Source organism: Gopherus evgoodei, chromosome 4 (genome assembly GCF_007399415.2).
Source record: "Gopherus evgoodei ecotype Sinaloan lineage chromosome 4, rGopEvg1_v1.p, whole genome shotgun sequence".
NCBI lineage: Eukaryota > Metazoa > Chordata > Testudines > Testudinidae > Gopherus > Gopherus evgoodei.
In genome coordinates this window covers 9,578,795-9,606,050 of record NC_044325.1, presented here as the reverse complement: position 1 = coordinate 9,606,050, position 27,256 = coordinate 9,578,795, and the positions used below count along the sequence as shown (strand labels likewise).

General features: G+C 43.7%; 1 protein-coding gene across 5 annotated transcripts in view; it reads left to right on the top strand.

Annotated features, from left to right (window-relative positions):
- The window catches only part of FERMT2 (fermitin family member 2), a 128,494-nt gene that overhangs the window by 59,324 nt on the left and 41,914 nt on the right, over positions 1-27,256 (top strand). For all 5 annotated transcript variants that reach the window (XM_030562922.1, XM_030562917.1, XM_030562920.1 and 2 more), the window contains exon 3: positions 5,126-5,359. In XM_030562922.1, coding sequence (XP_030418782.1) covers positions 5,126-5,359 — 234 coding nt within the window. The remainder of the gene's footprint in view (positions 1-5,125; positions 5,360-27,256) is intronic.

Sequence of the window (27,256 nt, the reverse complement as noted above, 5' to 3'; positions counted from 1 at the left end):
GTGGAAGCAATATTTTATTTGCAATAAAAATATATATAGCGGACATTCATTTCCAATGAAACATTTTTATGCAGACACATAGCCCACCATCTTCAAAAAGCAGCAAAGAATCCTGTGGCACCTTATAGACTAACAGACGTTTTAGAGCATGAGCTTTCGTGGGTGAATACCCACTTCCTCAGATGCATGTAATGGAAATATCCAGGGGCAGGTATATATATGTGTGCTAGCAAGCAAGCTAGAGATAACGAGGTCAGTTCAATCAGGGGGGATGAGGCCCTGTTCTAGCAGTTGAGGTGTGAAAACCAAGAGAGGAGAAACTGGTTCTGTAATTGGCAAGCCATTCACAGTCTTTGTTCAATCCTGAGCTGATGGTGTCAAATTTGCAGATGAACTGAAGCTCAGCAGTTTCTCTTTGAAGTCTGGTCCTGAAGTTTTTTTGCTGCAGGATGGCCACCTTAAGGTCTGCTATAGTGTGGCCAGGGAGGTTGAAGTGCTCTCCTACAGGTTTTTGTATATTGCCATTCCTAATGTCTGATTTGTGTCCATTTATCCTTTTCCGTAGAGACTGTCCAGTTTGGCCGATGTACATAGCAGAGGGGCATTGCTGGCATATGATGGCGTATATTACATTGGTGGATGTGCAGGTGAATGAACCAGTGATGGTGTGGCTGATCTGGTTAGGTCCTGTGATGGTGTTGCTGGTGTAGATATGTGGGCAGAGTTGGCATCGAGGTTTGTTGCATGGATTGGTTCCTGAGCTAGAGTTACTATGGTGCAGTGTGCAGTTGCTGGTGAGAATATGAGAATACCTGAAACATATTCTCACCAGCAACTGCACACCACACCGTAATAACTCTAGCTCAGGAACCAATCCATGCAACAAACCTCGATGCCAACTCTGCCCACATATCTACACCAGCAACACCATCACAGGACCTAACCAGATCAGCCACACCATCACTGGTTCATTCACCTGCACATCCACCAATGTCATATACGCCATCATATGCCAGCAATGCCCCTCTGCTATGTACATCGGCCAAACTGGACAGTCTCTACGGAAAAGGATAAATGGACACAAATCAGACATTAGGAATGGCAATATACAAAAACCTGTAGGAGAGCACTTCAACCTCCCTGGCCACACTATAGCAGACCTTAAGGTGGCCATCCTGCAGCAAAAAAACTTCAGGACCAGACTTCAAAGAGAAACTGCTGAGCTTCAGTTCATCTGCAAATTTGACACCATCAGCTCAGGATTGAACAAAGACTGTGAATGGCTTGCCAATTACAGAACCAGTTTCTCCTCTCTTGGTTTTCACACCTCAACTGCTAGAACAGGGCCTCATCCCCCCTGATTGAACTGACCTCGTTATCTCTAGCTTGCTTGCTAGCACACATATATATACCTGCCCCTGGATATTTCCATTACATGCATCTGAGGAAGTGGGTATTCACCCACGAAAGCTCATGCTCTAAAACGTCTGTCAGGCCATGTCTACATCTAAAATTTTGCAGCGCTGGTTGTTACAGCTGTACTAATACAGCTGTATAGGGCCAGCGCTGCAGAGTGGCCACACTTACAGCAACCAGCGCTGCAAGTGGTGTTAGATGTGGCCACACTGCAGCGCTGTTGGGCGGCTTCAAGGGGGGTTCCGGGACGAGAGAGCAAACCGGGAAAGGAAACCAGCTTCCCCGCGGTTTGCTCTCTCGGTCCCGGAGCCACCCAGCAAACCGCAGGGAAGGAGACCTGCTTGCTCGGGGTTCCGGGACCGAGAGAGCAAACCGGGAACGCCGCGGTTTGCTCTCTCGGTCCCGGAGCCAGCCAGCAAACCGCAGGGAAGGAGACCTGCTTGCTCGGGGTTCCGGGACCGAGAGAGCAACCCGCGGCGAAGCTGGTTTCCTTTCCCGGTTTGCTCTCTCGGTCCCGGAACCCCGAGCAAGCAGGTCTCCTTCCCTGCGGTTTGCTGGGTGGCTCCGGGAACGCGAGAGCAAACCGCGGCGAAGCTGGTTTCCTTTCCCGGTTTGCTCTCTCGGTCCCGGAACCCCGAGCAAGCAGGTCTCCTTCCCTGCGGTTTGCTGGGTGGCTCCGGGACCGAGAGAGCAAACCGGGAAAGGAAACCAGCTTGATTACCAGAGGCTTCCTCCTTCCACGGAGGTCAAGAAAAGCGCTGGTAACTGTCTACATTGGATTACCAGCGCTGGATCACCAGCGCTGGATCCTCTACACCCGAGACAAAACGGGAGTACGGCCAGCGCTGCAAACAGGGAGTTGCAGCGCTGGTGATGCCCTGCAGATGTGGACACTCTCAAAGTTGCAGCGCTGTAACTCCCTCACCAGCGCTGCAACTTTCTGATGTAGACAAGCCCTTAGTCTATAAGGTGCCACAGGATTCTTTGCTGCTTTTACAGATCCAGACTAACACGGCTACCCTCTGATACATCTTCAAAAAGTGAATCCTCAAGTGCAGTGGAGCACCTTGCAGCACACCAGTTGGGGGGGGGGGGGAATTTTTGTCCCTAGTCTTGGCAGCTGACCTGACCCACAGCGTAATTTAGAGCAGCCTCAGAAACCTCTTACATGCTGTTTTGCTTCAGTGATTCTTGCTGGCAGAGCACATTGTGTGGCCCAGCTGCTTATGTTGTTGTGAGAGGGGAGGGGTTTGAAGTGTGTAACCAGTTCTAAACCAGCCAGGGATTCCCCCACACTTTGGAAGATGCTCATTTGCCCACTTAAAGCAGCTTTAAGTCCCCTTTGCACCACTTAGCCAGTGTAAATGAGATTTGGCAAGAGTAAGGATCTGCCTTACCACACAGGATGTAGAGAAAGACCAGGTGATAATAGGAGGATTGAAGAAGGAAAGAAGAATGGATACCCTGTAAGCAATCAAAATCCTAACATGGTTCATGAATGGCATTCTCCCTTGCCTCATGTCAAGTAAATCTAACTAGCTTGTTGGATTCTGGGGAAGGAGCTATGTCATTATTCTCTATGTATAGTCTCCACCTATGGAACTGTAGACAAATGTGGAAGTAGTTCAGAGTAGCACTTGCACTGTTGTTGATATACTTACCTTTAAAAGTGTAATGGGGGAAACAGCGTTTGTCATGTTTGAAGCACAAAAGAATCCGAGGCAGTGTCATGCAGCAAGTGGGAGTGTGGACTTTCTTTCTGTGTTTTGCAACATACAGTATGTGCTGCAGGTATGTGTGTGTAGATTATCTATCTATCTCAGGGTATGGCTACACTTACAGTTGTACAGCGCTGGGAGTTACAGCTGTTTTCGTACAGCTGTGTAGGGAAAGCACTGCAGTGTGGCCACACTGACAGCTACCAGCGCTGCAGTGTGGCTACATTTGCAGCATTTGCAGCGCTGTTGGGAGTGGTGCATTGTGGGCAGCTATCCCAGCGTTCAAGTGGCTGCAACGTGCTTTTCAAAAGGGGGGGATGAGGGGGAACGTGGGAGAGAGAGAGAGAGGATTTTTATCTGTCAGCTCCCTGCCTTGCAAGTGCTAAGGACTGGAACATACACATCACCAACCTGCAATCAATTTAAAAGTTTGGAGCCCTTCCCCCACCCCTCTCTTATTCACTAAATGCAAATTATGCACTCCTAAATAGCCTTCAGACCACATAAGCAGCTGCTCAACACGGAGTCCCCCCTCCCCCTCTGCCATGTGACTTCTCTCTTCAAGCAAACAGCTGTGAACCTTCCAAAGCAATTCCCCTGCCTGCCTCCGCTGGATCGAGCAAACAGGAGCTGCGTTTGTTTTTAGATAAGCAGCTCGAGGAGCTCAGAGTTCAGCCATTCTTCCGGTTTGTTGTGAGCAGGCATTCTGGGATACCTCCTAATACCCTGGAGGCCAATAACAGCGCTTTTGGTGGCCACACCTGCGGAGCAGCGCTGCATCACCAGCGCTGCAATCGTTACACCCCAAGCAGACCAGGTGTACAGCCAGCGCTGCAGCCAGGGAGTTGCAGCACTGGATGTGCCTTGCAGGTGTGGACAGTTGCTAAGTTGCAGCGCTGTAAACCCACCACCAGCGCTGCAACTCTCCAGTGTAGCCAAGCCCTGAGATGCCTTTGGTTTGTGTGTGTGTGTCCCAATTTGACCTCTTCTATAAAGAAGCCTGGTTTTTCAAAGGGTCAGTGATCTCTTAATGTTTGACACTATTTGTGATTGTTAGGGATAGGGTATAGGGTTAAATCACTTGTTTTCACTAGATTACTCTGAAAGGGAGGTTTAAAAAAACAATGATACCCTTATCATATCCTTATTGTTTATAACTAACCAGTGAGGAAAGTATCATTCTGATTCTACACAAAGTGCCCTTAAATTAATAAAACAAGAATCAGTTAAACTTACATCCCTGAGTAGGTGATCAGTTTCACCTTTTGGTTGTGTGGATCTTTTGTATTGCAATGTGGGAGAGAAAAATAGGCAATGACTGTAAAACCTTAAAAATTGACAAGGGGAATGAGCAGCAGATGCCTTCAGTATGAGATCTTGGCTGTGAGATCCTTAGTAAGTCACTTGAACTTTTTGTGCCTCTGTTTTCCCTCCTAGCCTTTGTCTTGTCACTACAAATTAATATTGTGGTGGTGCCTAGAAGCCCACTGTGCTCGGTGCCTCAAAGAGTGTCTTCCAATTGAAGTAGAAGAGAATAGACAACAGAGGCATATAACAGACAAGGGAAGCACAAGAAACAATGAGACAATACTGCTTGCTCCAAAAGCAAGTGGTTATGACACACCAGTTTGCTAACTGCTTAGGTGCTGCCAGAAAAAATGTATAACCTCACTGTATTTCTACAACATCTGAAATCACTGTCCCATTGTGTGTATTATGGCTACTACTGCTATTGGAATACAAATAATGTGTCTTAAAATACTTGAAACTGAGTAGATTTCATGTTAGAGAGGGGTGAGGTGAGGTAGTATCTATTATTGAACCAACTTCTGTTGGTGAAAGATACCAGCTCGTCAAGTCTGGGAAAGGTATCTGCACTGCATTTAACAACAGATTTCATGTTGACTGTCACTTTTTTTAATGAATACATGTTTAAGTATAAGTAAAAACAGTTCTTAATCTATTTTTTTCAAATTACTTTTCCCCCCTAGATGTCAAGAAAGATTGGTCAGATCATGCACTATGGTGGGAAAAGAAGAGAACCTGGCTCCTTAAAACTCACTGGACCTTGGATAAGTATGGCATACAAGCCGATGCTAAGCTCCAGTTCACTCCTCAACACAAATTACTCCGCCTTCAGCTTCCGAATATGAAGTATGTGAAGGTGAAAGTGAACTTCTCTGATAGAGTCTTCAAAGCTGTCTCTGACATCTGTAAGACATTCAGTAAGTATCAGATACTTAGAAAACTAAGAGGCCTTCTTCTGATATCTAGACAGCTGTAATTGCTTAGTCAGTTTAAAGTGGCATTATCTGCAGTGTCAGCCTTGTAGAAAATCAAACATGAAGTTTTAACTTTTTCTCCTGTCTTGGGTTACACATGCTGATGCTACCTGATGTTAGTCTGTTTTACTGCCTGGGAATAAGAGAACCTGTTTTTTATGAAAATCCAGTTCTGTCAGTGTAATTACTTAATTGATGGTCCTTAAGTTTGTAGACTTGCAACTATCTTAATTGGTAAATAAATCTTTTGCCCATCAAGGTCAAACATAATTTTTAACAAATACAACCTAGGGGAACAGTCCTTATTAAACAAAGATGTACTCAAGCTTTGCCATTTTGTGAAAATTGTTGAAGTTACTTCTTAATTTGTATGTAAAAACGTACTTGATAACTTTAAATTGAAACTGGCTAATTTTTTTTTAAATAAGCTTTATCTATCTGCCAGGCTCTCAGGTTCTCCAGTGGAGAATCAAGTTAGTGACCAAATGAGGGTATTTCACCACAAAACTGTCTGGTTCAGTGAAAGCATTGGTTCCATCTTCCATTGTTTTGCTGAAAGTACTTTCGCATTGCTCTGCCTGATGCATGTAGAAGAGTGTTCCCAAAGCCTGTGAATGGCATTGAAGAATACATCTATCCCTCCTCCCCCTGGCTGGGAAAGAGGCTCTAGGAACCCTGTACCTGTACACTAGGCTTTCCGCTTATGTGATTGCACTTCACTTCAAAGCTCCTGTGGAGTACCCCTGCCACCTATCCTGGCTATTGGGTGTTCATGGTCTCCAGGGTCTAGTTCTTCTCTCTTCACTCGCCAAATTGTGCATATTACTAATACATTCTGATTGGAGGAAATATATGTGTAAGAGGTGGATATCCGTAAATGTCTAACTTAGGTTTTCTACTTTAGTTTTTAATGGTTACCACCTTCTAGTTACCATCTCACAGCCGTCTGTTAGTCTTGCTTATGTGGGAGGATTGCGCTGTTTTCCTTCACTCCAAGGCAGTCTCTGTTCCAAAAGGAAATGAGCATCAGAGAGCTGTCTTCCTAACTGGAGTCTGCAATTTGAGCTCTGTCATAGTAAATCTATTTTGATTTTCAAAAAGAAGATATAGATTACGCTGGGCTGACTCATTCATGTCATTATGCAGGAAGTGTTCAGCTGTAAGTGAACTGTTATGAAATGCCCACCTGCATAAATAACAATGTTATGCACAAATTATGAAGCTGATTTAAGATTCTTTATAGCAGACTTTTTAGTGCTGTTTTAATGGCAACTGAAAATTGACACTTTTTAAAAATAAAGCTTAGCCAGCATTATTTTAGAATAAATACCCCCTTTTTACTTTTTTAATACCTTATCTATTCAGGTATTTAAACTTTCTGGCTAAAGATGTGACGAGCTTCTGCTTTGTTGTTAGTGAATTTTTGTAGCAGAGTCACATCAGGAGATTCAGATGTAGACAGTCACCTAAGGAAAGATTTCTTCTTACTAGCTGGTGCCACAGAACATTCAGAACCTTAAAAGGACTTAAACTGTAGTCCTTATTTTGTTGGTTTTTGATATATTTTAAGAAGGAAATTCTCAAACTAAAGGGAGTGTTGGGAATTAACTTTCCTCCATCCTACACAACTAACCTAACTGCAGCTGTCTGTGAGGTGAGAGGTAACTCTTCATTGCAACTGGCTGCTCTGCAGTTATTGGGAGGAGTTTCCTGCATCTCCTGCCTCTCTTCTTCCCCTCTCCCCTCACCCCCCAAGCTTTTGAAGAGTTCAAGTACTGAGGCATGTTGCTTTTCCAGAATTTCTTCCCAGTCCAAGAGACCACAGAGAGTGCCCACTGGGTAAATGGGCTGATAGTTTTGTCTTGTCAAATCTGCCAAGGGAGTATTTTGTTACTGAATGTCTGAGGGGAGAGAGCCAGTTATCCCAAGCATGGATTCACATTTTTCTTACTCGGAAAAGACTCTGAAAGGTCCCTGGGTGTGAGAATGGTGTCTCACTAGAAAATCAAGTGCTCTGCTGTTCTTGGCATCTGTCTGGCCACTTTGTGACCAAACTAGTTATTAGCTTGCTAGATGAGGTGATGGGTCTGTTTTTTTTTTATTTCCCCTGAAGGGTGTGGCTAGCAGGAATCTAACGAAGCCCGTTGGGCAAACAATCTGAACTATGTTGCTCAAAACATTAAGGGCTTCCACCAGCATCCTCTGTTCTTCCCTAGTGGCTTGCTGAGCATTAGATTTTGTGTTAGGAGGCCTAGCTCAGCTCAGCTCTTTACAACACCTCTTTTCCTGGGGCATGGAGTTGTGCGTGGAGGAGGTTCCTTTCTTTTTAAAGAACCCCCTGGATTTTACCCTACCTGACATGTCAGGCAACAAGTTTAGCTTCCCAGAAAAGAAACCTACATCTAGTTCCAGTTTTGGGAAACAAACTGTTTCCTTTGTATACCGGTTAGTAAGCGCAAACCTTCCTTCTCAGCCCTAAGCATGGGCTCAAAGGCTTTGAGCAATCGGCTATCTCCCTTCTTCTTGCATCAAGGCAAGTCTGAAAGAGGTTGCGTTTTATTTTTCAACCCAGTGGGAAGCCATCTTCTTGGCTTCTTGAGTCATTTTCCATCATTTCCCAAGGGTATCCTGTTTGTGTTTTTCCTCGAGCTTCCTTTGCTCCCTAGAATAATATCTCCGCTCCCCTTTTCCCAGGTCAAGAGAAAGAGAAAGGAGATCATGGCTTAAAAAGCATTTCCTATGTTGCAGTTTTCTACTGCTGCCAACTTTTGTAGTATCTGAGTGCGGATGGGGGAGTGGCTGATTCTTGTAGCCAGTATTTTGCTGATTATTTTGAGATATGTCCAGTTTAGCCCTGAAAACAGCAAATAGTAATCACACCAGTGGTACTTACCTACCTGCAATGTCCCTTTTTTATTTGACTTTAAAAATGGAGCAATTTATAATCCAGTGTTGTCTGAATCAGAGTGCAGGAGAAAAACTCTCTTAATAACTAAATCACTCCCTTCTATTTTGGCTGTAATGGTATGCTCTCTTTTAACCCCAGGAACACTTAAGATTCGCTGAATTATATAGTTAAGTATGGAATGATTAAGTGACTATAATCCTTGATGCTGTGAATCATAGTGAGTAAGTTAAGTAGTTATATTTTTAGAACATTACATGTGAATAGGTGTATTGTTGGTGAATTTATTTACTGAAGTTATGAAATGCCAGAATTAAGGTTGCACAGGGCACCTTAATTTGGCCCCTTGTAAGCATGCATTATAATACAGTTCTTAATTACGTGATCACCAGGGGCGGCTCCAGGCCCCAGCACGCCAAGCGCATGCTTGGGGCGACATGTGGCAGGAGGCGCTCTGCTGGTCGCCGGGAGTGCGGCAGGCAGGCTGCCTTCGGCAGCATGCCTGCGGAGGGTCCACTGGTCCCGCGGCTCCGGTGGACCTCCCGCAGGCGTGCCTGCGGTGGGTCAGCTGGTCCTGCGGCTTCGGTGGAGCCGCGGGACCAGCAGACCCTCCAGAGACACTCCTGCGGGAGGTCCACCGGAGCCGCGGGACCGGCGACCAGCAGAGCGCCCCCCGCAGCATGACACCATGCTTGGGGCGGTGAAATGTGTAGAGCCACCCCTGGTGATCACATACTATTTTTCTTTTCCAAATGACCCCTGTTCAATTCCATGCACACTGGTCAGTGCTCTCTTAATGAGCGGTAATGGGATATTTTTGTTTTCTCTGTGTTCAGTGTCTCCATCTCTTATTGATTGCACTATAATCCCTGCCTTCAGAGCAGAAGTATTAAATTTCCTCATGAGGCCTTCTGTGGTGCTTATCATTGCAGTATCTTAGTGCTTCACAAATAATCATTTATTTTCATAGGCCCCTTGAGATGAGGTGGTATTACAAACTCCATTTTATAGATAAGGATCTGAGGCACAAAGACAAAGATCAAAAGTATGCACTAATTTTGGGCACCCATTTTGGAATCTCTTGGATCTCTTTTTCCCCCTTCTCCCCCCCCCCCCCCCCCCGGGTTTCCTTAAAGCATTGTAGAGCACTTTCAGAGCACAACTCCCACTGATTTCAGGTGCAATTGAGAGTGTTCTGCATGTCTGCAAATCAGACCCCACAGTCTCAATTCAATTACCCAGAAAATGAGGAATACACAAATTGGACCACCTCTAGAAAGTTTTTGTTGTATGTTTTTGGTTAAGCAATTCGGCTAGCATCACATAGGAACTCTGGAATAGGAAGCAATAGGATTCAGTTCCCCAGGGCAATATTCAACTGCCTTACCCATGAGACCATTCTTTCTCTTCTTCTAATCTCCTGTGTCATTCACTGCATGTCTTCCAACCAGAGACTTGTCTGAGCTGCTGGTCCTTTTATCAGGACCTGGAAGTTAGTCTCAGCAACGAGGTTCATAGCAGCTGCTGAGGGGGAGGAACTCCTAGCAGGATCCCTGCTACACAGTCCACACGATAGTGTGCAGGTGGCGGAGCCCCCATTGGTGCACCAGAGGATGGTTCTGATTGGTGGATACCAGACTCTCCAACCTCCTGGACTATGATGAGAGGGAGGGCTGGTCTACATTAGGGGAGAGGATTGATCTAAGATACGCAACTTCAGCTACGTGAATAACGTAGCTAAAGTCGAAGTATCTTAGATCGAGTTACCTACTGTCCTCATGGTGCGGGATCGACGTCCACGGCTCCCCCTGTCGACTCCGCTACCGCCGTTCGCGTTGGTGGAGTTCCGGAGTCGACAGGAGCGCTTTCGGGGATCAATATATCGTGTCTAGATGAGATGCGATATATCGATCCCCGAGAAATCGATTGCTACCCACCGATACGACCGGTAGTGAAGACGTACCCAGAGTGTGTGTGCTTCTTACTATCCACTTCCTCGCCGTCGTGTCCTGTCTGACACCAACTGGTTGGACCTGCTGCCACCTGAGGAGGGTAAGGAACTCCTATGGACCTGCCTTTACTCCACACTGGTTCCACAGCCCTATAGGGATATTAGTAGGCAGCTTCTCCACGGAGCCATGAGCGCGGGCATGTACCTGGCACAGTCCATGAACTCCCCTGACATCAGCTTCTCTTTTGTGGCAAGAATATTTTCTGCTTCCTTTCCTTCTGTTAGAAATGTAGCTTCTTGCCGTGTTTGTTCAGAAGGACCTCAATAATAATGGCAAAAAGCTGTAATTTGAACTGTAACTTCTCCCCTAGGGAGGGGATGTTTATTTTAAACCTCTCCCATGGAGAGCTATAGCACCACGTGTCATCGCTCTCCAGGTCATCAAAATCTTGCTAAGGTTGTCCAATAATAGACAGAAGTAAGGGCCTGACATTATACAAATTTCCATGGCTCTTTTTTTTTTTTTTTTGGTGGGGGGGAGGAGAAGAGAGCGATGTTTGAGAGTGTTACAGAACAGAAAGAAGAAAGGGGGCCAAAAGGATCCACTTTAGCTAGTATGGATATTTGTTGCTTGAATCTGAAGATTCCATGATGGGCAGCACTGTTGGAACGTGGGGAAGGCCACTCTTCTTTACCTTGCAGCAATACCTTGCAGTTATCTTAAGTGGCTTGTTTCGGTGTTTTTTAGTCACTTTTGAGAGGGTGAAAGGGGAGATTGCTTCCTCAGAACAAAAACGGTAAGGCTAAAAATCTCAGGCAGAATTACTGCACTAGAAGAAAATGTGTCAAAGAGTAACAGACCAGGAATGTGGTGGTGTGGTGGTTTTTTAAATCAGTGGAACTGCGTAGCTGGGCATGGAGTAACTAGCTATTGCACTCTGTACTGTTAATGGTAGTTCACAAGGTACTTGCACTATTTTTTGAGGTATGCTACGTGTCATGACTGACAGTACAATTTCACTGACTATAAATGAATTACTTGGACTTGGATGTTTGTCAGTGTCACCATAATGCTTCTGTCTTGCAGTGAATGTGATAATGCAATGCGTGACTGATTTTGCTATGAACCCAGCTTCTGGAACAGGCCTTAATAGTAGGAAACTATTGTCTTCTAGCAGTTTATAAAATGAATGCATTGTAAACTTCTGGCACTGCTTCCATTACAATTACAGCCTTTTTCATAGACAAGGTCTCGAGGGGCCTAGCATACTAGTTTCAATACAGTCAATTAGCTTAGTTTCTTATAGCGAGCAACATCAGATCTATTACAGTAGCCACTTTGTTTAAACAAACCAAGAGTTGGAACTTCGTAGACTAGCTCATGAAGTCTTGACAAGTCTTTTGTGGTGATCTGTATTAGCTGTCCTCTAGACTTCTAGAAACATTTTTAAACTCCACTTTTAAAACCACTGTACCCTTCTAGTGTATTAATATAGACAGGTAATTGATTTATCCTATTTATCTTGTGCAGTCTAAAGTAATACCCAAGGACTACTACTATCATTGACAGGTGACTTTTACCCCCTCTTCTTTTCCTTTGATGCTCTTCTGAGACAGCAGGTGTTGCTTCCTCCCCCATTGGATCTGGTGGACAGGTCACCTCATGAGAGCAGCTGTGCACATATGATCTTGTGAGATTGGAAGGTATGGCAGGAGTTATGACCCTTTTGTCTGGGTGCTAGACTGTAGCCCTTGGACTTCTCTAGCAGCTTGCCCAAAAGGTTTGGGACACTTTTTTACTTTTCAGTTCTGGCCTCTAGTGGCAGGAGTGAGTAGAATTTGCTGCTGCAATTTGCATGAGATCTAGTTTCCTGCCACCCTACTGTGCTGAAGGCCCTGTGGAACTGAATGGGCTTTACCAGACAAGTGAAAGGTCTAATGGCCCAAAGGGTAGAATCTGCCAGATGCCTCCCCAGTTACCCCAAGACATGGGAATATAATTCCTAGAGTACAGCCTGTGAGAATAGAAGTGAGACCTTTATATAGGACTGGGCAGCAGAGTGTCTATACCTACCTCCTGTTTTGGGGTGGGGACCTGAAAGCTGAGGCTGTTTAGGGGAGGGGGGTTTGTGAAAAGAGTGCTCAGGCTATTTTGCCTCATCCTATTTTTCCTCATTAGAATAGTAAAACAGGGGCACAGGGTTTTGCTTCTCCAGCTGAACGAGTAAAGTTCAAGCAACTGTATATAACGGTTTCTGTGTGTGCCTAATCTCTGCTTGCCCTTGATAAATAGCTGTGCGTGTCCAGCGATAGCATTTTTCAGGCAGGTGTTCTTGCTGACAGTTCATTTTGGAACAGAGCCTGTAGGGCAATAGGGTGCTGAAAACTAATTTTTCAGGTGCAGATTTCAATCTCACCGTTAGGACTACAGAGAAAATAAAACTTGCTTTTTAAACTATTTTTGTGTGCCTGTGTGAGATCCTGCTTCTAAGAATAACCCCTTTGCAATTTTGTATTCTTCGCTTGCCCTCCCCTAGATACAGATTAATGGGAGATGCAGTATTGTACGGTACACTATACTTCTGAGTCAGATAAGGAGAGTATGTGCCTTCTCCTATCACAGCCTCATCTGATGGACCTTTCTATACTGCAAACAACTCCTAAAATATTCCAATGCATTCTAGGATATAGCTGTGGAGTTTGGACAGCCCTTTCTTGTGCAGGAGTTTGCAGTGTGAATGGGGAAAATTTCTCTTTAATTTAAACTGTAAGCTCTTCAGGGCAGAGAACGTGACTGCCATGCATTGTACAGCACTACTGGTGCACAAGGAGAAATAACTCTGTATATAAGATAGCAGAAGTCTTAGATGGCTGAATGCATCGCATAACTATTCACAGAAACAGCCTGCATTGCATAATGGCTTTATTTGATTATGGGGCCATGGAAACCTTGCGTATTCCCATGCCCTTTTACAGCCTCCTTGCAGAAGGCTCCCACTTTCACTGCAGCTGCCTATAGCATTTGCCAGTATTCTGGAAGGAATAAAAGGCCTAAGGCAGTAAACTTGTCTGCTGCTGCGTGGGCACATGTGAGAGGAAAAGCAAACAGTAAATTGCAAATGCAAAGGATTTCTCCAGTGCTTCTGCTGTTCCGGCCCATAGTTCTGGTCCTGGAGCAGTAGAGTGAGGCTGACTGTAATATCATTATCTTCTACACAAGGGGAGATCATTGGGAGAACCAAAATATAAGAGGAAACTGACCCAACTAAAGTGAGGAAATGTACCGTAAGGGTACCGCAGCCTTGACAAATTCCCTCTCTCTGTGCCCCCAAACATATCATCCTTGGTGGAAGATGAAATGTCATTTGTTCCCTGGGTCAGAAGTTACTGAACACTACAGGGATGTCACACTTCTCCACTGGGAGGAGGGAGCATTTGGCTATATGCTCCCCCCCACCCCCGAAGTAGGAAGTGAAATTGGAGAGGGATGATGCATGGGCACAGGGAGAGGGAAGCTGTGCAGAAAAGGCACATAAGGGGGACATTTTCCATGTTTGTTCAGCTACCTGTATTAGTGCGATTCTTTGATAGAACTTAAACACATTGCTATTAAAATGTACATCCTCATGTATTCTGCAGAGACACTAACTTAATCCAGCAATACAGGTTAATTAAATGACTGCAGTCTACTCATGCTGAAATTCTCACTGCTGACATGTCTGTTCTTTTATTAGTTCTTGTGTTGCAATCTACTGGGAGAGGACACTTAATTTAATATAACAAGCTGCCATACACTCTGTGATTGATGGACAAGGGGAAAGCTAAGAAGACTAAAATCTGGTTCATTCCTAACAAACTACTGTTGCATACGACCACTAAATGCAACGTGATACTGTGTGGCTCAGGCATTTTGAAGGGCAATGATGCAAGGAGGGCTGTGGAACACAAATCTTCTCAAAAGGACGCAGTCAAGTAGTCTGACCAGGGATCAGCAACCTTTGGCATGCAGCTCGCCACGGGAAGCACCCTGGTGGGCCGGGCCAATTTGTTTACCTGCTGCGTCCGCAGGTTCGGCCTATCACAGTTCCCATTGGCCTGTGTCACTTCCCGCAGCCCCCATTGCCTGGAGTGGCGAACTGCGGCCAGTGGAAGCGATTGGCTGAACGTGCGGATGCGGCAGGTAAACAAACCAGCCCAGCTCGCCCGGGTGCTTACCCTGGCAAGCCGCGTGCCAAAGGTTGCCAATCCCTGGTCTAGACACCAAATTTGCCCTACCTCTTTAAAATGGTGTCTCATCCAGTACAGAATGTCCTCTGACTTCCTCCCAAAAAACCCCCCTATTTTTATAAAATGTAAATTGCTTGGTGCCTAGAAACAAACATGCACTGTTCTCAGAACTTTGCCCATTCTTGCTGATAATACACAAATAAGCAAACATGAAGTAGGTTTTTCGCTGAAACTGGAAAAGCTATATTTGCAACTTTTATAAGTAGTGCGGTGAGGGAGAATGGTATGTAGTACTTTGTCCTGCTTCCGTTGCAAACATAAAAAAGTCTTGTCATTGATGTCTAAGTGGCATATTGTTGCATCTGTATATCTTAGGGTTTTCCAACACTGGCTCAGTCTCTACTTTTCTCAAAGATTTTAAATGGCCTAACTGATCATAGGTGCAGCTCCTTCCCTAAAACGGCTCCAAGGGCAGCCTCGTCCTGGTGTTCCCATCTTTCAATTGCTTTATGGAAACAAAAATATAAGGCTTTCCCCTCTGCTCTTCTGCAGAGGTAATTTTAAACTTCCATTGCAAAGTGAGAGAGACTGGAAAGCCATAATGACCATAGCCTTGTTCTTCCCTTCCCTGCTCAGTAATAGGACATGTTCCTATTGTATCTAGTGATCAGTTCTTGTACCATCACTGCTTCTGTCTTTCATTGCTCATGGCTGTAAATATGCTCTTAGGTGCCTTCTTCCTAGAAGGAATTCCAGTTAGCTACAAAATAATGAGGTAGTATTTATCCTAAAATGTCAGGACCAGAATGGAATCCTGAGAGAGGTTTTTGAGTGCCCCAGGGTATACAGCATGGATCTAGTGAAAGTCCTTATGACTCTCTGAGCAATTAATGATGCTGGGAAAGCCTCTAAAGAAAAAAGCACTTGAGAACTAAAGAGTATACCACAGGGGTCAGCAACCTTTGAGAAGTGGTGTGCCAAGTCTTCGTTAATTTAAGGTTTCGCGTGCCAGTAATACATTTTACATTTACAGAGGCTGGCGACAGAACCCCAGACTGGCAGCGGGCTGACACTCTCAGCCCGCTGCCAGTCTGGGGTTCTGTCCCCCGGCTCCTTCCAGCCGGGGTCCTGGCCACTGGCCCCGCTCAGCCCATTGCCAGCCCAGAGTTCCATCCATCCAGGCTGGCAGTGAGCTGAGCAGGGCTGGCGGCCGGGACCCTTGCTGGCAGACTGCCACTAAAAATCAGCTCGTGTTCTGCAGGTTGTCAACCCCTCATATGCCAGTTTCCATTATAGACTGAGAGTAAATGGAGAATTAACAAAGCGTATGTTTGCAGTCTTCTACCAGGAGAGGATCCGGTAATAGTGTAACAATTCCCAAATGTGTTGGAAAGGGATAGGAATGGAAGAGAAACTTTCCATTTAAAGGGTCACTGTCAACTTTAAATGTAGTTGGTTTTTTAAATTCTAAGTACTAAATCTGCCCCAATCAGTTTTTGTGGCTTTTGCAGTTGCGTTTTCCTATATTTAGATGGCTTTTCTCATAAGTATTGCTGTGTGAAAAACCCAGGCAAACATACAAAACTGACAAAGGAAAATAATACAACTGACTATCCACAAAGCAACCAAGGCTGGGAGCAAAAATAGATTTCCCTCCTCTCCCTCTTTTCTTCCTGTCAGGTAACCTTAGGTTACATGTAACAAGGATCAGTGGATTTTTTTCTCCCTTACTATGAAGTTGTCATGGCCTGTTTTTAAAATAGACTGTGTGGATCATGTTCTGAAGGCACCAGTAAATGCTGGCAAACTTGGTATTGTTGCAGTTCTTAAATTCTTTATATGGTCTGGTGCAGAGGAGAACTGGTTTTATTCACTTTGTTTACTCTAAGTGCTTAATTTAACTCTTCACTGCACTTTAAGAGGGTTTTTTTGGTTGGTGGTTTTTTAAGCAAAAGTGGATTTTGCGGGGAAGGGAGGGATGCGTGTGCTAGCTGCATGCCTTTTAGAGAACTTTAGGTAAAAAAATGGGGATCTTATCCCACTTGTGGAAATCATCAAAATGTTTAACAATAGCAGACTATTCTGTTTCTGGACCTTCTTATGATGTAACATAATACAGTTGACATTGCTGCAGTCCTTCTTTTCTCCTCCTGAGCCCCTTTTAATTCTGCATGGCTCATGGCTTCTTTCTTCACTTCATAGACAGTAAGTGGCAGGAATGGAAGATTTCAGTATGGAACAAAGGGGAGGTATCTTAATAAAAATCATTTAAAATTCTATTATAACTGGTATATTACAACAGCTGTAGTGAAACTTCCCTAGGCATTTCCATTCCGTTTAGAGTCTCAACTTTAAGCCTTTTGGGCTAAAATTTTCCACTTCTGATCTCTGCCCTAGTGTAAACTATATTCTGCATGTTAAAGCTTGAGCAAAACACCTGCTATTTTTATATGAAAGGATAGCAAGGACAGAACTACTTTCCCCATTATAAAATGAACATAATAAAAACCTGATGTTCATGAGATCGTCTCCTCCCTTCGCAATGATCTAAGCGATGGGCTAGGAATATGATGGCCATAGCTTTTTTTAATTGACTTGAGGAGCTGCATGGTTGCTGCAGTGTTAGAGGCTGGAGAGAAATAGTACCTGTTCTAGTCCCTCTCTTGCTCCTCTTAACCTTATCAGTCTTTTTAATTTCTTACTGCCACATTTTTTAGAGTGTTGGAACCAGATCCAGTTTGTTCTGCATCCTCAGAGGTTATTGGACACCTCAAGAGACCTTTCTTTGAAAGAACTGTCCTCAGATTGTTTCTTCTACTTTAGAGGAAAGGGAACTGTTGGCCTAAGCCCAAATAAATATCTAAACAGTTGGTCAACTGCACAATCTATAATAAATGTACTGAATACAGTGAGCTGTTGTACAGGGAGGCCATGCGCATCAGCGGGGTGTGAATTCTGAGGTGCACCATGTTGTGCACTAGGTGGCCCAGGTAGACCATACTGGCATGCACTAAAAGTTCTTCAGTGTGTGGTAACATAGTACTGTTCAAAATTGGACTGTTATGATGCACTGAGGAACTTTTTAGCGCATGCCAGCAAGGTCTGCGTGGGCCAGTTAATGCACGACTGGGTGCACCTTAGAATTCACACCCCGCTTACGTGCACTACCCCACCGTCTATTCAAGCCCTGTGTGTTACTGTCTCTGACACTAGTAAATTTCATTAAGAGCATATTGTGACCTGTTGTATGGTGTAATAATGTACAACTTCTAACATAGCTACAGTCTTATCACCTCAAGTGACTTGAAAATCAAATTTTTTTTTTGCCCTTGGCATGTACTATAAAACTGTATCCAGTATTATTTTATTATAAAGACAAGTCCATAACTGCACAAACTTAAGCCATGAAATATGATCCATAGAACTTCACTTGCATTCAGAAAAAGCAGAGTTTTAAGTCTGAAATAGAAATGGGTTGGCTTGTGAGGTTTCATTTTTCCAAGAATTGGCATGCTGATATGTAACAGCGTAACTTTTTTGACTCATTGGTTCCAGACAAGGGTGACATAGCTGAGAAACATTCCAACTCCAAAACACACTTCCTGCTTTAGGGAATGGCTTCAGCACTAAAGCGAGGATTTCTCCTAGACACTGACTGACTGTGCTGTAGTCTATAGCTTTGAAAAGTAAAGTTGTAGAGGTTTTTTATGTCTAAGTATCTGGACACTTTCTTGTCCTTTAGACATCCCAGGCATGGGGAGTCTGAATAAATTCATACCATGAAGAAGATTTTTCTCAAGTTCATTTTTCTAACTAGGTTTTAAGTTAATGGGAAACTAGCATAAATTTTAACAATTTCAAAGTTTTGAAGGAGATTCTTGGTATATACTCAGACTGTAGAAATGTGTCATTGGTTGAATGTTCATCTATATTTTCAACATCACTTACTTTGATTTGTACATGCACATTCAGACTAAAACTCTGTAAGAAATAGAAATACATTGTGCAGTTGTATCCTTTATTTAAAAATAGCTCTTCCCCTCCCCCCATTTAGGTCTGATGTGATTTATGTTTGCAGAGCTTCTAAGATAAGATTTTTGTCTTATCAAGCATGTTAAAATCTGCAGCTAGAGTTCTGTTAATCTTCTCATGACTGATAACCTTGCCTCTTCAGGCAGGCAGTTCAGATCAGACGACCCATGATTCATTTATTTTCACCTCTCCTTTCCCAAGCCATTATCACAAATAATACGAGAACTTTGCAAGTCTGCAGGCAGGGATTTCTCAAACCACAGAGAATGTGGGCCTAAAGGCTCAGTTTAAGAAAAAAAAAGTCCTCTCATCGCTGTCCCTTAGTATTCCTCAAACAATGTGTTTCCTCAAAAACCTGGAGAGGAAGGGCGGGGGGGGGGGGGTTGTCAGTGCTTTGCTATGTGCCCTGAAAGTTAACCATATAGGCACTAACAGATTGGTGGGAGGAGAGCCAGTGTAGAGACAATGCCCTGCCACTCACCTCTTCCCATTTAAGCCAAGAGTTTCTGCTTAAATCCTTTTACTGATGTCAGCTACTTTGCTATCAGTGGAGGGAGGTGAGAGGAGGACCAGTCTGTTAGCTAGGCAGGTCCCAAATGGCGTAAACTTTAAAAGTCTAATCCCAGCACCTTATTGCTTCTGGGTAGAGTCTGTCTAAAGTTCATAGACCAAATCTACACTCTGAAGGTACATTTTTCTTTTCTTTAAATCCCAATCCCCTGGAACTACTTGGTAGTAGCACTGAGTACTTGAAATTCTGTCTCATATACAAAGTGTGTGGGTGAAGAGAAATTCTCACCATAAGGGCTCAAAAAGAAGTTGAAGACTAAACAAAAGGCGAAGACTAAGGAAATGTCTCCCACCCGAGTTGGAGCCTCTGGTCAGTGACAAGCTATTTCAGGCCCTTGGAAATCAAGATGCAATGAAGGGGAAGGTTAAGCCACTTGACCCACAGGCTGAAGAGGATAATAAAAGCATGAGCGTTTTAAGTTGGTGGAACATCTTCTCACCTATATTTCTGAAATAAACACTCTGAAATGTTTGTACTCTACTTTTTTACAAGAGGGATCTTTCATGTTTGAAAAATGAACATTCTTCATGAGTGTAGTCTTTTGGTAATCATTGTGGGGGGATTTGTTTTTCTTTCTTTCTTTTAAAGTATTTGAGTAGCATGGATTATTCTACTCAAGCCAAATGGCTGATAGCTAAAGGAATCTGGCGTTTTTTCCGATTAGTTTCCCTGCTCCGGCCCTTATGTCAAATTATAGTGTTCTAAGACACTATTTCTGTTGCAAACTAATCATAGACCTTTACAGAAGTATAGTGGAGACTTTTTTTAACAAATAACTGATATAGGCATCGGTAGAAACCTATGTCTAGTTTTCAATCCACAACTTTTTCATATTCCATGTGCACTACAACATAATTTTGAAGACTATTTTTAGTGGCACATTCACAACATAATCTTGCAGGGTTTGCCAGCATATCTGTATGAGCGAATTAACAGCTGGGCTTTAGTACATTTATTTAAAAGAATAATCGTATGGTGTAAAGCAACAAGTCCTTATAAACTTTAGAAACATACAAAAATCTAGTTAGAACTTAAGCCAATTCTGAATGAACTTTGTCTCGTACAATCGTGTTGTTTCTTATGCACAATGATAGACTTTAAAAACCCCACACCCTCATGGTTACAGAATTACAGATCATAGAGTAGGACTGGCATAGCTTTAAAAATACTAGTCCTTTCAGTACAGCTTCCTCACAGATGATCACAATGACATTTATTCTGAATTGCCGACTGCTTACCGGAGCACTGTCCCTTCAAAGTGACTTTATGCAGGTGAGATCCTACTTCCACTGAAATAAAGTGCAGAAATCCAGTTAACTTTAATTATTCACTTCCCACTGAGATCATGCTTTTGATGTATTTTACGCCATTCACTGGATATATTTAACAGCAAATTATTTCAGCAAATCATCCTACACAGGTGTCAAGTGACCTGAAACTTGGTTAAAAGTGCAAGCCTATTTGAAGGGCTTAAAGTGTTTTATACCACTTCTACTCATTAAGGGAGTCTCTCTAGCTTTATATGGTTAAAATAAGTACTGGTGTCTAGATCTGGAGCTATATAGCTACTCCTTGTCCCAGTTTCTGATTAACTACGGTACTGCCATCTGGTAGTCCTTAAACTCCTGGAATTTCTTTGCTTTAGCTACAGAAACTAAGCACCATGTTTGCCAAGACAGTTTCTTTATTCAAAACATGTTTTGGGATCCTCGGTAGATGTATTAATCATATGTGATAGAACACAGACCTTTCCCCTCCCCCCAACCCACCAGTAATTTACTGAATGATTAAAAAGTACTTCAATAAAATGTTTTTATTGATTATTGCTTTCTACAGCAATTTTGTTTCATACTTCTAACTTAAGTTAAAATCGTGTTGCTAGCTTTTCCTTAAGGAATTCCTGTTGAATTACTCGTTTGAGGGAAGACTTGACTTAGTAGTCACATTGAATCTATTACAGGTTCTGAGGTGGAAAAAGATCATTAAAATGGCTATCTAATGGGCTAAAATTCCTAGAGTTTCTGGGTAAGTAATGCTAAATTTGAGGCTACTGAGAAATGGATATAATGGCTGTGGAATCTGTGCCAGTAGTTTAACAGTGCTAGAAGTTGTCAAACTTTTAAGGGTAATAAGAATAAGAATACCATTTTAGTTTTTGAAATAAATATCTACCTTTTACTAGTGCTCTGGTAACACATTTTTAAGGTAACTTCCTAAAACTTTCTATCTGTAATCTCAGTAATATTGCCATCTGAAGAGCGTATCATAAGTGACTGGGAGAAAACTGTAAAACCTTGCTTTGAAATCAGATGGTCAAAGCTGGTTAATTTCCAAAATGAATTGCTTTCAGAAGACTAGGTTGGCTTGCAGCCCATCCTTTGGAAGCCTCTGTCTCTTGAATCTCATTTGAATGATTTCTTGCTCCAGAAACGAATGCTAGCTTTCAGCTGAAAGGGAATACCAGTCGCTAATGTACTGTAAACAAACATAGGAATATAAAATTGCAGTTGCCTTTATTTTTTTAATGCTATTTCTAGATTAACTATCTCTGGCACGACAATCTTAGATATTCCAACAGATTTTGTACTGTGTACAATAATTTGTCATACATATACACCCTAGTTTTACCTAGTGACTTTGAATAAGTCACAAAATACATGTGTTTAGTGATGCTTAACTGTGTCAAGGTATCTAAAGCATGTGTGGGTGTTTCTTTAGGGTGTTTTTTTGTTTTTTTTTAAAGTAAGAATAAGTAAATTAAGGAGGTTTAAGTCAAGGAAGAGGGGAAAGTGGCAAAAGTAGACTGATTTTAACATATTTAGTCCTTTTTTGAAAAGGTTTAAGACCACTAAAACTCAGAAATATTTTACTACCATTTTCCATAGAAGCAGTTGAAGTGTTTACCACAAGGATGTTGGACTATCATAAATAGGATGTATGGGGTCTGAAACAATCTTGTATGCTGTGGTCCACACAATGACAGTGTTTTGGAAATACCTTGTGTATGCTAAGCAAATTGTCTCACCTAGATATTTGAGAAAAACTAGGACAGAAAGTCCCCTCATGTGGTTTTTGTCTAAATCAGAGCCTGAAAACAATAAAACACGCAGTGCTTATAGTTCACAGTGGCTTACATAAAAGAAACTCAGTTTCATTCTCACAGTTGGTTGTTGGAGCATTACAATGTTATTAATGTGTGCTGCAGGGAACGCTTAATCCTTAAATTGACGTGATGGAACAGAACAGCTTCTTCATAATTATTGAAGTCAGTATTTGGGGTGCTTTAATAGTCAGATTATTGGCACAAGAAGCCCCAGCAGTGCAGAGAAAATATGATCTATCCTGTCACTGGGTCTGTAGCTTAAAGAAACAAAAACAAAAATAAAATACAAATACTAAATATCAGAAGGCAGCCCAATAATAGCCATCTTACCTAGGAGAATGCAGCAAATATTTTTCTTTTTAACTTCTAATTTCTCTTTATTTAACTTGTATTTTCTTCACTCTTTTTCACTGAGTACTGCACAGGGGAAAACCCCAACAGCATCATAATAGCACTATATTTAAAATGCAAGACACAAAAAATGTGAATAAGTTGTTAGTCATCTTACTTCAAATGTGTTGACAAGCACGGATATTTATACTGGAGAGTCAGGCCTAAAAGGAGCAATCCTGGGGTTTAAACACCTAGCCCTGGTCTACACTACAAACTTATGTCAGTAAAAGTTTGTTACTGAAGGGTGTTTGAAAATCCACACCTTGGAGCAATACACTTATACCGACCTAACTCCTGGTATAGACAGCACTATGTCGACGAGAGGTCTTCTCCTGTCGACACAGCTACTGCCTCTCAGGGAGGTGGAATACCTACACCAATGGGAGAAGCTCTTCCACCGCCATAGATAGTGTCTTCAGTAAGCTGTGCTGCTGAAGTGCTGTAAATGTAGACAAACTCTCAGGTTAGTTAGACAGCTATAGCTAGTCTGTAGCAGAGTACAGCAGCTATCTGCTTTACAGCGATTAATGACAGTTGAGGATCAAACACTGGGCAGTTAGCTCAGAATGTGTCCATGATTGTTATCCTAGTGTTTCATTAGCAAGTTTCTAGTGCAGGAAGATGCCAATAAGTTTGGAAATCATCCAGAAACACCTATGTCTCAATGGAGCATAGTGTAGATATGCCAACTCATTATGTGGTGAGGGCCAAATTCCAATTTTAATTATAGTGCTGTGGCTGGGGTAACCTTCTACGCACTTCATCAGACATATGAAATAAAAAGTACAGGAACAGGTATAAATACATGAAAGGATGGGGGTGTTTTACCAAGTGGTAGGGTCAGTCTAACAAGATGAAATCAATTAACAGCAGAATACCAAGGGAGGAAAAATAACTTTTGAAGTGGTAAAAGAGGGTCCCATTACAAACAGTTGACAAAAAGGTGTGAGTAACAGTAGGGATAAATTAGTATTGGGGAAATTACCTTTAGGTTTTGTAATGACCCAACCACTCCCAGTCTTTATTCAGACTTAATCTGATGGTATCTAGTTTACAAATTAATTCCAGTTCTGCAGCTTCACATTGGACTCTGTTTTTGAAGTTCTTTTGTTGAAGAATTGCCACTTTGAGATTTGTTATTGAAATGTTCTCCTACTGGTTTTTTGATGTTATGATTCCTGCTGTCAGATTTGGGTCCATTTACTCCTTGGTTTTTTTGCTGATACAGACTAACATGGCTACCACTGAAACCTGTTACTACTCCAAGGGTATGTCTACACTACGGGATAAATTTGATTTAACATAAACCGGTTTTATAAAACAGATATTATAAAGTCGATTGCACGCGGCCACACTAGGTACGTTAATTCGGCGGTGTGCGTCCATGGTCCGAGGCTAGCATCGATTTCTGGAGCGTTGCACTGTGGGTAGCTATCCCATAGCTTTCCCATAGTTCCCGTAGTCTCCCCCGCCCCTTGGAATTCTGGTTAGAGATCCCAGTGCCTGGTGGGGCAAAAATCATTGTCGCGGGTGGTTCTGGGTACAGCCTCACCCCTCCCTCCGTGAAAGCAGCAGACAACCATTTCACGCCTTTTTTCCTGGGTGAACTGTGCAGACGCCATAGCACTGCAAGCATGGACCCCGCTCAGATCAACACCGCGATCGTGAACATTGTAAACACCTCACAGTCTATGGTGAACCATGAACTGCAAAGCCAGGCGAGGAGGAGGAGGCGGCTACGGCAGCGCGGCGACAAGAGTGATGAGGACATGGAAACTGAATTCTCCTTAACCGCGGGCCCCTGCGCTTTGGAGCTCCTGCTGGTAATGGGGCAGGTTCTACCCATTGAATGCCGATTTTGGGCCCGGGAAACAAGCACAGACTGGTGGGACCACATAGTTTTGCAGGTGTGGGACGATTTGCAGTGGCTGCGAAACTTTCACATGCGTAAGGGCACTTTCTTTGAACTTTGTGACTTGCTTTCCCCTGCCCTGAAACGCCATAATACCAAGATGAGAGCAGCTCTCACAGTTGAGAAGCGAGTGGCAGTAGCCCTCTGGAAGCTTGCAACACCAGACAGCTACCAGTCAGTTGGGAATCAATTTGGAGTGGGAAGATCTACTGTGGGGGCTGCTGTGATGCAAGTAGCCAAAGCAATCATTAAGCAGCTGCTACGAAAGGTTGTGACTCTGGGAAACGTGCAGGCCATAGTGGATGGCTTTGCTGCAATGGGATTCCCTAACTGTGGGGGGGGCGATAGATGGAACCCATATCCCTATCTTGGCACCGGAGCACCAGGGAACCCAGTACATAAACCGCAAAGGGTCCTTTTCAATGGTGCTGCAAGCAATGGTGGATCACAAGGGACGTTTCACCAACATCCACGTGGGATGCCCAGGAAGGGTTCATGACGCTCGCATCTTCAGAAGCACTGCTCTGTTTAAAATGCTGCAGCAAAGAATTTACTTCCCAGACCAGAAAATAACAGTTGGGGATGTTGAAATGCCTGTCCTTACCCTGGGGGACCCAGCCTACCCCTTGATGCCATGGCTCATGAAGCCATACACAGGCAGCCTGGACAGTGCTCAGGAGCTGTTCAACTACAGGCTGAGCAAGTGCAGGATGGTGGTAGAATGTGCATTTGGCCATTTAAAGGTTCGCTGGTGCACATTACTCACTCGCTCAGACCTCAGCCAAACCAATGTCCCCTTTGTTATTGCTGCTTTCTGTGTGCTCCACAATCTGTGTGAGAGTAAGGGGGAGACCTTTATGGCGGGGTGGGAGGCTGAGGCAAATCACCTGGCTGCTGATTACGCACAGCGAGACACCAGGGCAATTAGAAGAGAACACTGGGAAGCGGTGCATATCAGAGAAGCTTTGAAAACGAGTTTCATCACGGGCCAGGGTACGGTGTGACTGCTGTGTTTGTTTCCCCTTGATGAACCCCACCCCCTTGATTGACTCATTCCCTGTAAGCAACCCACCCTCCCCCTTTGATTACAGCTTGCTTAAGAAAATAAAGTCACGATCGTTTAAAAATCATGTATTCTTTGTTTAAGAGTTCATTATAAAAAGAGGGAGAGAACTGGCAAGGGTGCGGTTTGGCAGGAGGATAGGAGGGAAGGAAAAGGCCACTAAAATCATTTCAATGTAACGACAGCCTTTTGGTTGGGCTATCCATGGGAGTGGAGTGGGTGGGTGCACAAAGCCTTCCCCCACGCGTTCTTATACGTCTGGGTGAGGAAGATATGGAACATAGTGAGTACTGAGGGTGGTAACACAGGGGCTGCAGTGGCACTCTGTGACCTCGCTGCTCTTCCTGAAGCTCCACCAGACGTCGGAGGATATCAGTTTGATCACGCAGCAGCCCCAGCGTTTCATTCCGCCACTGCTGATCTTCCTGCCGCCACCTCTCATCTCGAGCGTCCCTCCTGTCCTCACGTTGGTCCCTCCTGTCTTCACATTCACTGGCATCTTTCCTGTAATTTGATACCATGTCCTTCCACTGATTCAGATGAGCTCTTTCATTGCGGGTTACTTCCATGATTTCAGAGAACATTTCGTCTCGCATCCTCTTCTTCCTCCGCCTTATCTGAGCTAGCCTTCGGGATGGAGTAGGGAGACTTGAAAAATGTGCAGCTGCATAAGGGAGGGAAAAAAGGGAGAGAAATATTTAAAAAGATACATTTTACAGAACAATGGTTGTACTCTTTCACAGTGAACAACACTATTCACCTTACACAGCACATGTGATTTCACTACAAGGTTGCATTTTGCATCTTAACTTTGAGTGCCTGGACTCTGTGTTACAGATCTCACAGACGCAGGTCCAGGCATGAGAATTCAGCTTGCATGCGGCCATGGTAAGCCATTGTCTTTCGGCTTCAGCAGCCTTCACTTCCATTCACAGAAGCCACCCCCACGCCCCTTCCAATTCTCTAGGATGATCGCTTTACCACCTCCCCCCACCGCATGGCTGGTATCATGGAATATCACTGCTAATCACCCCGTTTCCCCCCACACCGCGTGGCTGGTAGCTGGGAAGATTCCTGCTAGCCAAACGCGAGAAAGCTCAGCGCTAGCCTTCCTCCCCTCCCCCTGCTTGGCTATGTGCAAGGAAGGATTTCTTGTAAGCAACAGGCAAACACCCCTGTAGGAAAAAGGCCATTTCTGTCCCCTTAATTAAAGTCTTGAATTTCAACCAGTTTACCATGAACGGTATCACTTTGCTGAGGATAACAGAGTGAGCTAAAGAACGGATGTTTCTTGAATGCCTGCAATCACCGGGACCATACGCAGCTATGCTTTGTCATGCAATGATACCTGATTACTTGCTACATGCATGGCGTGGTAAAATGTCCTACCATGGTGGATGGAACAAGGCTGCCTTGCCCAGAAACCTTCTGCAAAGGCTTTTGGAGTACCTCCAGGAGCGCTTCATGGAGATGTCCCTGGAGGATTTCCGCTCCATCCCCAGACATGTTAACAAACTTTTCCAGTAACTTTACTGCCCAAGTAATGCATCCCAAGCCCTCATGGCAAATCAATCATTAAAAAACGCTTGCTTTTAAACCATGTTTTATATTTACAAAGGTACACTCACCTGAGGTCGCTTCCATGGCTTCACTGTCTGGGCTAGTGGCTTGAGAGGGCTGGGA